This window comes from Onychomys torridus, chromosome 11 (assembly GCF_903995425.1).
Source record: "Onychomys torridus chromosome 11, mOncTor1.1, whole genome shotgun sequence".
In the NCBI taxonomy this organism is placed as follows: Eukaryota; Metazoa; Chordata; class Mammalia; order Rodentia; family Cricetidae; genus Onychomys; species Onychomys torridus.
Genome location: NC_050453.1, coordinates 31,831,623 through 31,845,597, shown reverse-complemented (window position 1 = coordinate 31,845,597; position 13,975 = coordinate 31,831,623). Strand labels below are relative to the sequence as shown.

At 38.3% G+C, this 13,975-nt stretch overlaps 1 protein-coding gene across 8 annotated transcripts in view; it reads right to left on the bottom strand.

The window, feature by feature from the left end:
• Positions 1-296: 296 nt before the first annotated feature.
• The window catches only part of Prrc2c (proline rich coiled-coil 2C), a 70,723-nt gene continuing 57,044 nt past the window's right edge, over positions 297-13,975 (bottom strand). For 5 of the 8 annotated variants that reach the window (XM_036203037.1, XM_036203043.1, XM_036203045.1 and 2 more), the window contains 11 exons: positions 13,748-13,949; positions 11,723-11,926; positions 10,260-10,372; positions 9,800-9,936; positions 8,293-8,524; positions 7,824-7,946; positions 6,258-6,476; positions 5,609-5,712; positions 5,182-5,308; positions 4,141-4,377; positions 297-2,226 (listed from right to left, as the gene is read on the bottom strand). In XM_036203037.1, coding sequence (XP_036058930.1) covers positions 1,969-2,226; positions 4,141-4,377; positions 5,182-5,308; positions 5,609-5,712; positions 6,258-6,476; positions 7,824-7,946; positions 8,293-8,524; positions 9,800-9,936; positions 10,260-10,372; positions 11,723-11,926; positions 13,748-13,949 — 1,956 coding nt within the window. In that variant the 3' untranslated portion in view covers positions 297-1,968. Of the gene's footprint in view, positions 2,227-2,667; positions 2,721-4,140; positions 4,378-5,181; positions 5,309-5,608; positions 5,713-6,257; positions 6,477-7,823; positions 7,947-8,292; positions 8,525-9,799; positions 9,937-10,259; positions 10,373-11,722; positions 11,927-13,747; positions 13,950-13,975 lie in introns of all 8 variants that reach the window. The other 3 variants (XM_036203040.1, XM_036203042.1, XM_036203044.1) reach the window with 2 other exon arrangements.

The following is a 13,975-nucleotide window of genomic DNA, read 5'->3' as shown; positions in this document are numbered from 1 at the left end:
CTCACAGCCCCGGCTGGGCTTCAAATGTATTGAGATGAGAATGACCTTTGACTCCTAGTTCTTCTCTTGCTTCATCTCCAGTCAAAGTCTGATTGTCCTGAGAACTCGGGCCATAATTATTACCCCCCACAACAATGCTGATGTGGACTGCATAAGCTTCAAAATTCCTGAAATTCATCCAAACTTTGGATGACAACCCCCCCCCCCCCAACCGTAAATGTATTCTTGGTTATGGTCTTTGGTACACTCACGAGCCTAGCTTCAGATTTTGGAATGGATTAGAAGCTGCAAGATTCATTATTTAGAGAATACTTTATTAGTTTTTGTAATCAAACCCACGTAGATAAGACCTTACATATTTAATACAGTGCGTTACCCCTGTACAAATGGAAAAAAAAAATTAAGTTCAACATTTCTAGACCAATATGGCTGTTAAATTTCTGTACAATGCCAACTCAACACGGTAAACTGGGATACTTTTTTCCAAAGTTGACAGCACAGCTAGTTTCCAAAAATCCAAATTATATATATGTATATATATATTTATATTTATATAAAAAGACCAATAATAGCAGTATGTTATGCATCAATAGCAGCAACAGCTTTTCCAGGTTCTGCAGTCACTTGAACAAAATTGTAGAGACATCCAGCACACTCCATTAAAAAAAAAAAAAAAAAAAAAGAAAGAAAAAGAAAGTAAAAAACAAAACCCCAGAAAACAGCACAGTCCTGTTACTCTTGTGGTACCTGGCACCATTTTTTTTTTTTTTTTTAAATTAGTTTCTCAATCATCATCTGGAAAGAAAACATTCTGAGCAACATCATTAAAAACAGCTCTGATAAAGCACAGTCACTACTATGTATCATAAAGCAGGTACAAGCTATTTTACATTCACAGAGGTATGATACAGTACTGTCCTACACCTATAATACTAGAAGATACAATTGAAAAGGCATTATTTGAGACTTGATTCTACTTTTCCAGCAGAGGGCCCAAAGGATGGTATGACACAGCTCTGTAAAGAAACACACTCTTAGATAGGATTTCCTTTCACCTAGTGGCACAGTTCTAAGGATTCATTCTCTCATGAACATCAGCTAAAAACCGTTATTAAAAAAATGAAAGAATACCCCTAAAACAAAACCTTATAACCACTGGATTCATATGAAGATGACCTAGTGGAGACAAGTAAGACCTCACCTTACCAACACTTTATCAAATCTGTTCTGCTTAAATGGTGAGACCTCCAAGGAAGGAGATGCCAAGTAGTGCTTCAAAGCTTCGGACCACAATCAAAACACAGCATCATTTTAAACAGAAGCAGAAGCCAAATGTTGCTCACTTGAATACACTCAAGAATGCTGACATCAGTATTTAATCATCTGCTCACTCATCCAGGAAGAAGGGGAGATCAGTCACTACTGTACTTTATTGTGTTCAACCAAATCACCATGTTACAAAAATAACAAGCTGCCGTAATAAAAAATAAGGCTCCTCTATCCAGCACCAGTTAGCATCATTTTACTTTCAAGCCTAGAAATGCCACAGACACATCCAAAGAACACAAGGGAGCAAAAGAACCACAGCTGATCTATCAATGGGACCACCCAGTGCCCAACTGCGCCATGGTGGTGTCATTTTCCTTCTATTTCTGGTGTTTCATTGAATCACAAAGCTCTGTAGGTCTGAACTGTATGCACTTACACATGTGTGGACACACTTTTATATAAACTGACTGAAGATGCATGTCAACCAAGCACACGTTACACAGTAGGTGCAAGCCTGTAAAGCCTCCTTTTAACTGGAGTAGCAGCTCTATCAGTGTACAATGCTCCATGCCCCTTGTGCATCTTCAAGCTCTACATAGGATAATGTCACAGACCATTTTACCCCCATGGCTGCTGGCATCATTTGACTTCATTTTCCCTGCCCACCCATCCCCAATGCCCCAAAATAAACCAAAGCTTTTAAGATTTTGTTTCTTCGGTTTTGATCGCCTGAGGTTTGATTGGTCCAGTTCTGACAGGCTTGGTGGTTATGGTGGGTGCAGGGGGTGGCTTTTCTTCTACTTTTTCCTGACAGGCACCAGGAGGGTCCGTCAGTGTTTCGGGAGGTTTACTTGAATCACTGTCCACTTTCTGGGCTTTGCCTCCTATCTGTTTGCTCTGTTGCTGTTCAGAGAAGAACCGTTGCGTGGACTGAAGAACCTCTGCTCTCTGCTTTGCCTTAAAAAATAAGGAAACAAAAATTGAAAATACTGCAACATCACCTAACATTACCAAAGCCTCTCAAATCAATCTCAGTTCAAATTTTTGTACCAATCACAAAAATCAGTTTTCCCTAAGTTGGTTTGGCCCCATTGATCTTTCAGTTTTTAATGCATAGGCTTCTTCCTATCTTTGAAAATATTCTATGTGATTTAAAAAAAAAAAAAAAATCAGGAAGACCACCTCCCACCATCTTTCTAGCGTCTGCCCTCTTATAAACAATAAAATACACATTGCTGTTGGTTTGTATTTTTTAGGGGGTACAGCTCATGGATACTTTAGTCAGGGAGGCTGCTTGCAAATCTGAAAACATACATGTACTGTAACACTTAAAACTTCTAGTTATCAATAGGTGGTCTACAATAAAATGAAAAGGAAGCACTTATATTGTGGCATTACCAACACCTAGGACCAAATGTCTTGTGGCTGAGTCCTCTTCCCACAGTTCTCTTCTGCAGGGGAAGAGCATCAGAAATTAGTAACTACAACTTCACTTGATCACTAAGTTCTGATAGCTCCTACCACAATCTGAGCTGGTAAATAATCTTAGTTTCATTGACTATGTGCCCCAAAGAAGATACTTACGTTCATCTGTAAATGATAGTACTACAATATGTAAATTAAAATGTAACTTTCTACCCCTCTTTCACATAACAAAGAAAACAACAACAAAAACTCCTTCATGTTCTAGAGGTAATATAGACTATCTAAAGATCTAGAAACTTAAGAAATTTGTTTTCTCCCATCCCTCTAATATTATTAAGCTCTAATGCCATTTCTAACATGAGAAATGTTTGAAAATGAAGTGGCAAGTAGCCAGGAGCAGAAGGCTGCACAATCTGCAAAGCTTTTGGGGCTAGTACTTTAGTAGTAACAAACAGATGGAACCCTAGGCAAGCCTAACAAAACTAAGTGATGTGTAACAAGACTTCCCTTATAGGGGAGAATTTGAGTTGGATTACTCAGCATTAGAAACACAAAGGCTATCAGTCAATTAACTGAATTTTTTAATCAGCATTATCACAAACATGTTTCTAATTCAGAGTAAAGCATTACTGTGCACATTTCCCTGCTTGTAAGCACTAATCTAGTCTAATCCATGTCATGATAAAGCAAGTAAAATCACTAAGATTCTTAGAGTCACCCCGAAAGTAATTACAGAAACAAACTCTAACTGGTTATACAGGCAGACGGGTAAGATTTATGCAGACAACTGTCCCCACACAGACTCCTAATGGCCTCAGCAAATCCATGTTTATTTGTGCCTTTCATCATGAAGGATCCCAAAGTGCTTTACTGAGTTCATTTATAATTATATTCTGGAATATGGCCACTTCAAGTGGCAGGCAAAAAAAGGATGTGGAAAAGTTTGAGATGAAAATCACTTAAATGACTTGTGAAGAAATAAAAACCAAAGATAGCTAACATGTCTTACCCATTCCAGAGTTCACATAACCATGATTATGTATTATACTGGGTGGGGGAGGGGAAGTCAGGGAGGGAAGGGGAAAAAGAAATAAAATGGGTAAGCTGTAATAAACAATCCATATTACACTTTTTAATACTTAAAAATAGTGCATCCAAACTCAGATCTCCCTCACTTATTTCAAAAGCAATTCATTTGGATATAGTTTAAATGTTAATTTTATTCCTGACTACAGTGGCAAAAGGGGGAGGGTCATAAAAAGGAGGAAAAGGTAAGGATGGAAGGGAGAAAAAAATGGGGGTGGGGTGCAAATAAAAGTAGTTAGCTTGGTTAAGTCTAATAATAAAGATAACAAATGCCTGGATATATCATTATGGGTCCAGAGGCATTTAAGACATGGTTCAGAGACAGATTGTTGCTCTGTTGGCTGTTAACACTGTACTAACCTTCATATCTTGTTCAGCCTTCAACGCAGCCTGGGCCTGATTACCTCTGACTCCAGATAGTGATCCACAAGGACCCCTGGCTACATGTGGCAAACGAGCATGGCTCATGAGGCCTGTGGTCAGCGGAGGAGGCATCTGACTGGCCAGTGCCATTGGTGGCCTCTGTACAGGCGCTGGGAAGGTGTTAGTATGTGGGGCTCTTACCAATGGAGGGACCAGGTTAGGCTGAGAGAGAATCTGAGTGAAAAAACAAAACATACAACATTGAACTGTTAAAAAAAAAAAAAAAAAAAAAAAAAAAAAAGCCACCCAGACTAGGTTGGCTTATCCCAGAGTAAACTGTGCCCACTCTGCCAGTCAGTTTTTGGATCGTGCCATTCCATTAATAAGGACAAAGAACATACAGGCCATGCTTATAAAGTTTAACAGAAAAACTCAGGCAAAGCATACTACAGCACTTCAGCTGCAAATGCTACAGGGAGACAGAAAGGCTCTAAATAAGTAGATCGCGGGGCCTTGAAAGGGGCAACTGAAGAAAAGCCAAACACCATCTCAAGACAAATAGCAATTCAAAACGTGTGTAAGAACCAATTCTAGTCTATGAGTTATCAACCTTAGTCAGTCTTCAATATGATCAACAAGGGAAGGAAGGAGAAGCAAACATACCCACCCATTTATTTAAAACATTCTGAAACTCTTACTTTAATTACAGATACCATAAAAACAAAAACCCACTTTAGGCCTGGAAAACTTAAGCACTGGGACCCTTCGCTGAAAATTAAACTTCTTCAAAACAAGACAAAAGGAACAGGACTCAAACTTCAAGAGTTGTGTGGGGAATCTTGAGTATTTCTACTGTCTGCTCTAAAACTAAACAACTACTGTCTGCCTATTTAGAAAGAATATATTTGAGTATCAAACATCTGCTGTTAAAACCAGACAAGTCTTCACTCAGAGGTGCACATCTTAACTGGTTCACCCATGTTATGATTTAGCCACCACTTACAAGCACTACCTTCATCCTCCCTTGGAGCTGCCTACCTGGGGTGCAAACTGGGCAGGAAATGGTTGAGTCATTCTCACTGTGGCAGGGGCTGACTGGAATTGCTTCTGATAAACAATGCTGTTCATTTTGCTAGACTGGCTGTTTGGACTTGTCGAAGTAGCCCTTGGAAAAGAAGTCACTGGTTAGTGGAGTAGTGCCAAGTAAATAATGCTGTTAGATTTTTCAAAGACATTTTCTTCCTTTTGTGTTTTCACCACATTTAGTTGTTAACTGGAAAAAAAAAAAAATCCCATGGTAGTGCTATTAAGAGAAGCAAAGGTGAGAAAGAGTTCCTATACCTGTATTAAAGGATGTTCTTAAAATACAGTGTTAACATCTTAGATAAAACTAACAATTAGGTGTTAAATAGAATTTTTCATTATTTTTCAATTTCCTAAGCAAATTTAAATGTCAATTCCTTACCGGAACGGACTAGACGTTGGCGTGGTGCTTCGGCCACCAATTGGAGGTGTCCCTGGTTTGATATCAATGCCACTCCCAAAGGCTTTTAGTTCCATTTCAGACATCTGAGAAAAAACAAAATAAAGTTAACATTCCTTTAATTCTGTGCTTAATGTACTATGGATGATGGTTAAACTACAGAATCCTATAGTTGGTTTCAAATTTCAGTCACTGGGTCAAGCAGACTTTTATAATTAAGTAAGAGATTATGTAATACTAAAGTTTCTATTAAAACCCTCTGAATTGTTATTAGACAAAAACAGGGAATGTAAAAAAAGTAGCAAATAATAATGTAAGAAAAACAAGCATACATGCATCTGAGGTTTCCTGTGGGGTTGTGAAAATTGATGTTTTATTTATTATACCTTACTTATATATTTATTTTCTGGGTTATCAGGTCTCTCCTTCCACCATGTAGGTTCCTAGAATTGAACTGAGGTCTTAGGCTTTGGCATCAGATGACTTTACCCAATGAGCCATCTTACAGCTGTTTTAAAGTTGTATCTGTTTTATTGTGTGCGCACACATGTATGTTCGTGTGACCGTCATGTGAACATGCACATCTCTCATCTCTAAGCACCACCAGCAGTAAACCCTTCTGCACACTAACCTTCCCTGTGGCTGCCATCATGCTGTGCTGTGTTCCAGCAGGGATTAATCCTCTGAAAGGCTGGCTGACTTGTGCAGGACGGCTCAGGCTTGGGGCCTGTGCTTGCGGTGTTGTGTGCTGTAACTGGGGCTGAAGTGTCTGAGGCAAAGCAATCAGAGGCTGTCCTGTAGATCCAAAATTAGTCAAGGAAAGCTGAGATGCTGGTAAAGGTACTGTAACCTAGAAAAAGAAGCAAAGAGAAACTGTAATCATTTGCTTATGATTATTGTGTATATATATCTATATGTATACACACAGAGATCTTCAAATACTTTTAAAATTAACAATGTAAGAATGTTTTCATCAAATATACATCAAATCTTTAGGTTAGTATCACTATTTTCTTTTTCCTCCTTAAGACAAGATCTCACTTTGTAACCCTGGCTGACCTTGAACTCAGAGAGATCTGCTTGCCTGTCTTACAAGCATGTGGTTTAAAGGTATGAAGCACCGCATTCAACCCTAACTATCTCTCTTCTTGTATTAGCGGTCTAATGACAATATATAGCCATATGCTGTGTAACAACAGGGACAGGTCTTGAGAAATGTGCTGTCTGGTGAGTTCATTACCCTATGTTACAGTTCTGTATATGTTAACTGTAGTGAAGAAACTATTTTCAATGGAATATTGACTAACTTTTAAGATAATCATAGTGCATGTCAAATAAACAAAATAGAATCCAAACAGCTAAAGTTTCCTCCACCAATACTGCCATATTATTTGCAAGTCTGGTCAAAATGAGTGTTCTTAACAAAAACTTTCTAATTTTCAAACAAACAACTCTTTTTTTTGTGTGTGTGTGTGGGGGGGGAGAGTTTCTCTGTGTAGTTTTGTGCCTTTCCTAGAACTCACTCTGGAGCCCAGGCTGGCTTCGAACTCACAGAGATCCAGCTGCCTGTCACCCTAGTGCTAGGACTAAGGGTGTGTGCCACCACCGCCTGGCACACACAAACAACTTTTACCTGTCAATAAGATATTATGAACTGTCATTCCTATCAGTGGCAAGCCAAAGCAAAGGACTAATGACTTGCCCTTCTCTAGCCTTCTACCGTGTGTAATAATGTCAGAAGAGAACAGAACATTCATTTTCCACTGGAAAGCTAACTGTATCCATACATTTAAGGTGCTGTCTTTACTGACACTCTTTGCTATAGCCACCAAAGTTATTAACCTGCTTAGTTTTTTTTTTTTTTAATCTCTAACACTAATGGGCATGTGACATTATATTCTTGAAAAAATGGGTTTCAAACTTTCATATTCATGAATTCTTTTCTTTTAAGCTGTATCATGGAAACTCAGCTTAAAAAAAAAGAAAAAAGAAAAAAAGAGGTAAAACTAGAATGAATTAGAAGTGCTGGCTGTTATAGGATTGAATGAAGCACCTTTCACTTTCATTGGAGCTAATGGAATCCCCAGAACATTGCAGTGAAGTTTGAAAACCACTTCCTCTATCTTGATTCTCTATAAATATCCCCAAAATAACAGAAACAATACAAAGAATAATATAGAAAATTGAGGAAATTTACCATGCCATAGTTTACCTGCTGGAGAGCACTTGGTGATTGGGCAGTGTTATAGAAATTTGTCTGACCAGGCTGCTGTACTTGTCCAGAATAAAGATTTGAGGCCTGGGTAAGATTTGCTCTTGCCTAGAAAAATTTACAAGAAAACAGAAGAAAAACTAAAAAGGAAGTTCCCATGCAATCTGTATCAATATGATCATTTTAAATGGAAGATCTTAGCCGTGTGTGGTGGTGCACACATTCAATCCCAGTGCTTGGGACATAGAGACAGTTTGAGTTTGAGGCCAGCCTGGTATACAAAGTGAGTTTCAGGATAGCCAGAGATACAGAGAGAGAAAAACCAAAACAACAACAACAAAAGTCTTTTATTCTTTGTAAATTATAATTATGTGCTTAAAAGAATCTGGATTAAAAAACAAAAACAAAATCAAAACCCAACAAGAACATCCTGAGTAAGCAAGCACTCCTTTACCTGAAGAAGATGTGTATCAATCAGCTGAGAACTTCCTAGTCCAGACGCCTGCCCCAGTTGATGCTCATATAGTATGGGGATAGGCTGAGTATTTGAAGTCTGCTGAAAGGCAAGGCCCGATTGTGCCTTGGCAAGTTCCTGGTGCTGGACAGTTGGGAAGTTGTGGATAGCCGTACCAGAAAGGACCACAGAAGGCTGGGACAGACTGCTTTGCATAAAGGCTGGCTGCGATCTATGTAAATATTAAGGAATAGAAGGTCATGTTATACATTAATTTTATTTAGAATCTGAAAATCGTAAGAACAAGTATCTCAAATGACCAAGTACTCTAATTAATAATGAGGTACAGAAGGCAATGTCTATGGCCACTTTTTTCAAGACTACAGTCCAGCATGCATCAGAGCTCTATATGCAAAAGTTCTGAAGCTCCACATGCAAAAGCCTACTTTTAGCAACAGTTTACATTTTATCTCCTAATTATGATAATGATTCAAGTTTTACATGTTCATTATAAAACTGAGAGCCAAACCTAGTTTTCTCTTTGATTTGTTTAACACACACACACTCTCTCTCTCCTCCCCCCCTCCCCTTTGTCTGTCTTAAGACAAGTATGGAAGAAAATAAAGCTTCTTGTTTTGTTGTTTTGAGACAGGATCATTCTATGGCGTAGGCTGGTCTTGAATTTGCAGTGATTCTTCTGCCTGTCTCCTGAGTGCTGGGACTCTTATTTTTTTTTTTTTTTTTTTGGTGCTGAAATGTGATATTTTCTTTGTATGTTAATAAATAAAGTTTGCCTGGAGATCAGAGGAAATAGCAAGCCCTACACAAAAGTCAGGCAGGGGTAGCACATGCCCTTAATCCGATCACTTGGCAGGCAGGGTCTCTGTGTGTTCAAACACACACTAGGTAACAGCCAAGCGTGGTGACACATGCCTTTTTTTTTTCTTATTTATAAATGCCTGGCCTTAGCTTGGGCTTGTTTCTAGTCAGTTTTTCTTTTCTTTTCTTTTTTTTTTTTTTGAATGCTGAATGTTGTTTATTGAAGGAGGGAAGGAGGTCTTAAATACAGGCTTACAGTACAATGGGAGAACACCAGAGGGCAGAAGTTCGATTCTGATGTTTTTACAATCTTGTATCTAAGCTATCTAAGCCGTTAACACCCAATATGCTGGATACACAGACAAGGAGCTTCCCTTAAGCATTCAGGAGGGTGGAATCTTGCAGGGAATTAGCATAGGGAGGATATCAAGGTCAAGGTCGAGTGCTGGGACTCTTAAGTCATCCTCTAATCAAGACGGTGGCCCACAGGTTATAAAAATCCTATCTGAACCATGAACAAAACAAGGCCTAGCTGAAATCACCAAAGAGAGGCTTGTAACATATAATGAACATGCTTAATTATTTAGTTTATAACATGGTACCCTAGGGTTTGGGGAAAGAGTTAGCACTAGATACCACATAATCTGCAATTATAATATTAAAAATGTCAACTTTTAATACAATTTACCTATATGGTTGAATTGAAGAACTGAATAATTCCTGAGCCTGGGAAACAGCAGGTCCAGCCCCCAAACTCAGCTGGGCTTGATGCTGCCCTTGCAGTGGGGCATAGATAGGGATTGGAATCTGCTGAACCGATGCTGGCTGCAATAACAAAAAACAGTGCATTATACAGCTACGAGCTTCATACATACAAATCACAAGACGGGGAAATAAAACAACAAAAACCCAGACATAAAAAGAAAAGATTTACAGTATGTTATCAGTTCCCTTTTAACAACAATTTTCTTTTTATTCTATGACTTACTGCATAATAGTAACTATTAAGCTCTGGTAATTTGGGGAATTAAACTTTATTTCCAAGTTTTGCTAATAGCCTATCCACAAGACAATTCAAAGTGGATTAAAAAACAAAAAACAAAAAACAAAAAACTAAGAATCCAAGAGAAGTGTCAAAGAATGTTTACCTGAGAGAGGCCTGGTTGGAAACCTTGCTGCTGAGCCAGGGAAGGTGGAGCCAATCGTGCATGCTGGGTATTGAATAGATGACTTGTGTCCATATAGAAGGCTGGGATTTGAGCTATAGACCATCAGGAAAAATAAACAGTATTGTCTAAATTTCAGAATTTTCCAAGTAGTAAATCAAATTGCTTACAGCAGTAAAAAAATATTTTCTAGGGTTGGGGATTTAGCTCAGTGGTAGAGTGCTTGCCTAGCAAGTGCAAGGCCCTGGGTTTGATCCTCAGCTCCAAAAAAAAAATTTTCTAGCTTATTTCCAAATGTGAAACCTAATAGTCACAGAAAAAGTGTAAATGTAAAGATATAAAACTTCTAGAAGAGAAGTGTATGTAAATAAAACACTGTAAATTTGGTACTACTGGGTCATATGAAATAGATGCTCTCATATGTTTTCAATTGGCTATCTATTGGAAGCATTTCACACAAAAATTGAACCTAACCACTGATTCAGCAAATCCACTCCAGTTTTAAACTACTGACTAGAATAGGGCAACATATGTCAAAACAATTGGGATTTAATAATTAAAAAGTTTGGCGCCGGGTGGTTGTGGCACACGCCTTTAATCCCAGCACCATGGAGGCAGAGGCAGGTGGATCTCTGTGAGTTCAAGGCCTGACTGGATCACAGAGTGAGATCCAGAAAAGGCGCAAAGATACACAGAGAAACCCTGTCTTGAAAAGCAAAAAGGTTTGGCACAGATTTTAAATATATTTTTACATATTTCAAACATACAATTTTGTGATTTGCTGTTTTTGTATAGCAATATATTCTGAAGACCCAAGCATACTATTTTTGTGACTATTATACCACAGTCAAATGAACACCCTTAAACTTATCAGATAGGAATCAAGATTATTTATAAAACAGTCAATATAGATTAATAAATCTTCTAAGAAAGAACTGTTAATTCACGTTCTTTATGCATTACTAGTAAAACATTTCTTTAGATATCAGGTATAACCTTATTATGAATGGCATTATTTAGAATTTAAACCTTCAGTGAGTTTAAGCATTTGTGATGGCCACTGTAACAGTCACCATTACAACATTTTTCTTATTTTCTGTTCTTAATGTTCTCAAGAACTTCACTATTTTTTTTTTCAAGATACTTTGGTGATTTTAATGAAATAGAAGGCACACACAAATTACTTTGTAAATTTTAAGGCACTAATTTGTCATAAATGTACAAGACAAAAAACGGAGACACACACACACACACACACACACACACACACACACACCCCTCTAAGAGTCCCAGAATTCTTGTCATGGAAGGATAGGATTCAAATCCACAAAGGACATGTTTGAAATGTACATTAAAAACAAACAAACCATCAAGCTTGAAAGAGTTATGAGAAAAGCATGAGTCTTCATTTTCTAAATTCCTATAACCAAACCTAAAATTATTACCTGCTGCTGACTGAGACACATAAACTTGTGGACTCTGTTGTTGCTGGGCAATCAGGGAAGGCATACAGCTTAACTGTGAAAAATGACTTGCAGAAGGTAGGCTGCTTGTCTGTAATTGTTGGGGTTTTACTTTACAAATATTAGGAGGGTCCGATGTGGTTGTAGATTTTGTACTCAAAGAAGAGGTAGTGTAAGTGCCAGCTCCTGTATTGGAAAAAGGGAGAAAAACATAGCCTGTTCACTCTTCATACCTGTTATATCTTCTGGTTCTATGGGACCTATAGATATTAAAGCATTCAAGCAACCACAAATCAAAAATATTTGAGGGGACTGGAGTATCTCAAGGGTTGGCAACGGAGTTGAGTTGATAGAGGTGCTTGCCTAGCACGCACCATATCCCTAGCACTCCATAAACCAGGCATAGTGGCATATGCCTGTAATCCTACTACAGAGTTCCTGTGATCTCCACATTAGGAGGTGGAGCCAGAATCATTCACTCATCTACAGAGTTCTAGGCCAGTTAAGAATACAAGAGACCTTGTCTTGAAAAGAAAAGGGAAGAAAACCAAACTACAGCAACAACAATAGAAACCAGTCATGTCACTACCAAATATGGACAGACATTTATCCCTGTCACATTTGCTCAATCAAACAGCAGAGGGAAGCTAGACCTGGGAAAAGGAGGTCACTGGATTCCAAAGAAAGGCTGGGGAACATTCAAGTCATCCTACCACAGTGTTATGTTTATTTTATATCAATTCCCACTCAAGTAGATGGGAATTCAAGCTAGTCTATTAAGACATCTTACAAATGGGCAGTGTGGAATGAATGGACAAGTTTTAAAGAGAGAAAGATACAACTGGGCATTGTTTGGCACAACATTACAATACAGGAATCATTGCTGAGGGTTTTCTTTCATTTTCTTTTGAGACAGTGCCTACATAGTTGCCCAGACTGGCCTCAGTTTTCCAGTCTTCCTGCTTCAGTATCTCAAGTACTGAAATCACAAGTGTGTGCCACCATGCCTACATTGGGTTCATCTAAATACATTAATTACAGATAATAAAAAAACATGTACATGTACAGGACAGTCCAAATACCAGTTGTGGAATGGGTTCTCACAATATGGAAAAAGAACAATGTAATAATCACCAAATAAAAACCAACTAGAGCAAGCAAATTCTGTACAAAGTCTATTTTTTATCCATTAGAAAGGCATTTCTTGGGGTGGGGGATTTAACTCAGTGGTAGAACGCTTGCCTAGCAAGCGCAAGGCCCTGGGTTCGGTCCTCAGCTCTGGAGAAAAAAAAAAAAAAAAAAAAAAAAGAAAGGCATTTCTCACTGCTTTGGAAACATCATGGAATACTGTAAAAGCCTGAAATAAACTTTGTTTTTACACAAGCAGCATGGTTGCATTTAGGAAAAATGAAAGGAATGTGCTATCCTGGAAGTCAAGGATTTAGAAACCTTTGCTTTTCTTTTAAGAACTATAAAGCCTCTAAGTCAGCAGTTGTGCAAAACTGTAAGGAAGGAAGGAGTTACTTCTAAGTCCAGTCTGTGACAGACTTTCCCCAGACCCACTCCAACAGTAAAAACACTGCCTAACTAACTCTTCATTAGAAAATACTCCATTAGTACCTTTAAACCGGACAGGCACTGAAGGGGAAAAAAAAAAAAAAAAACAACCTATGGGAATTTGTATTTTTAAACTGGGTTTAAAATTATTTAGATATAGTAAAATTGACAAAAAGGTGAACTTTACAGAAAAAATTTAGAAAAGATACATTTTTTCTTAACGAGGGAGGATGTAGAAAAATCTTTTCTAGTAAGCAATCAATAAAACAGGAACGTTAAAATTCTGAGAGACAAATAAGAGGTTAGGTAAGAGAAGGGGAGAACTTTTTCCTAAAGAATAAATAGCCTATCATTTAAGCTGGGAGCGATTCAGAGGTACAGTGCTTGTGTAGGTCCATCAGGCAACTATGATCACTCCTGTAAGGAACACTACGTATGACAAATGTGTACCTGACAATGATGCTGTCGGAGTGACCGAAGCAACAGGAATCTGAGGCATCGCTGCACTGGAAAAGGAGTTGTAATTAGCTGTGCTTGGCCCACTGGCACTACTGCTGACTCCACTCACAATGGGAGGTGCTGTAGAAGTGACCGGAGACCCCTTCTCCCTCAGATTTGGAGAGTTCTCCCATGCCTTACGTGCAGACTCCATCTGCAACGAAACAGATTTCTGTTAAA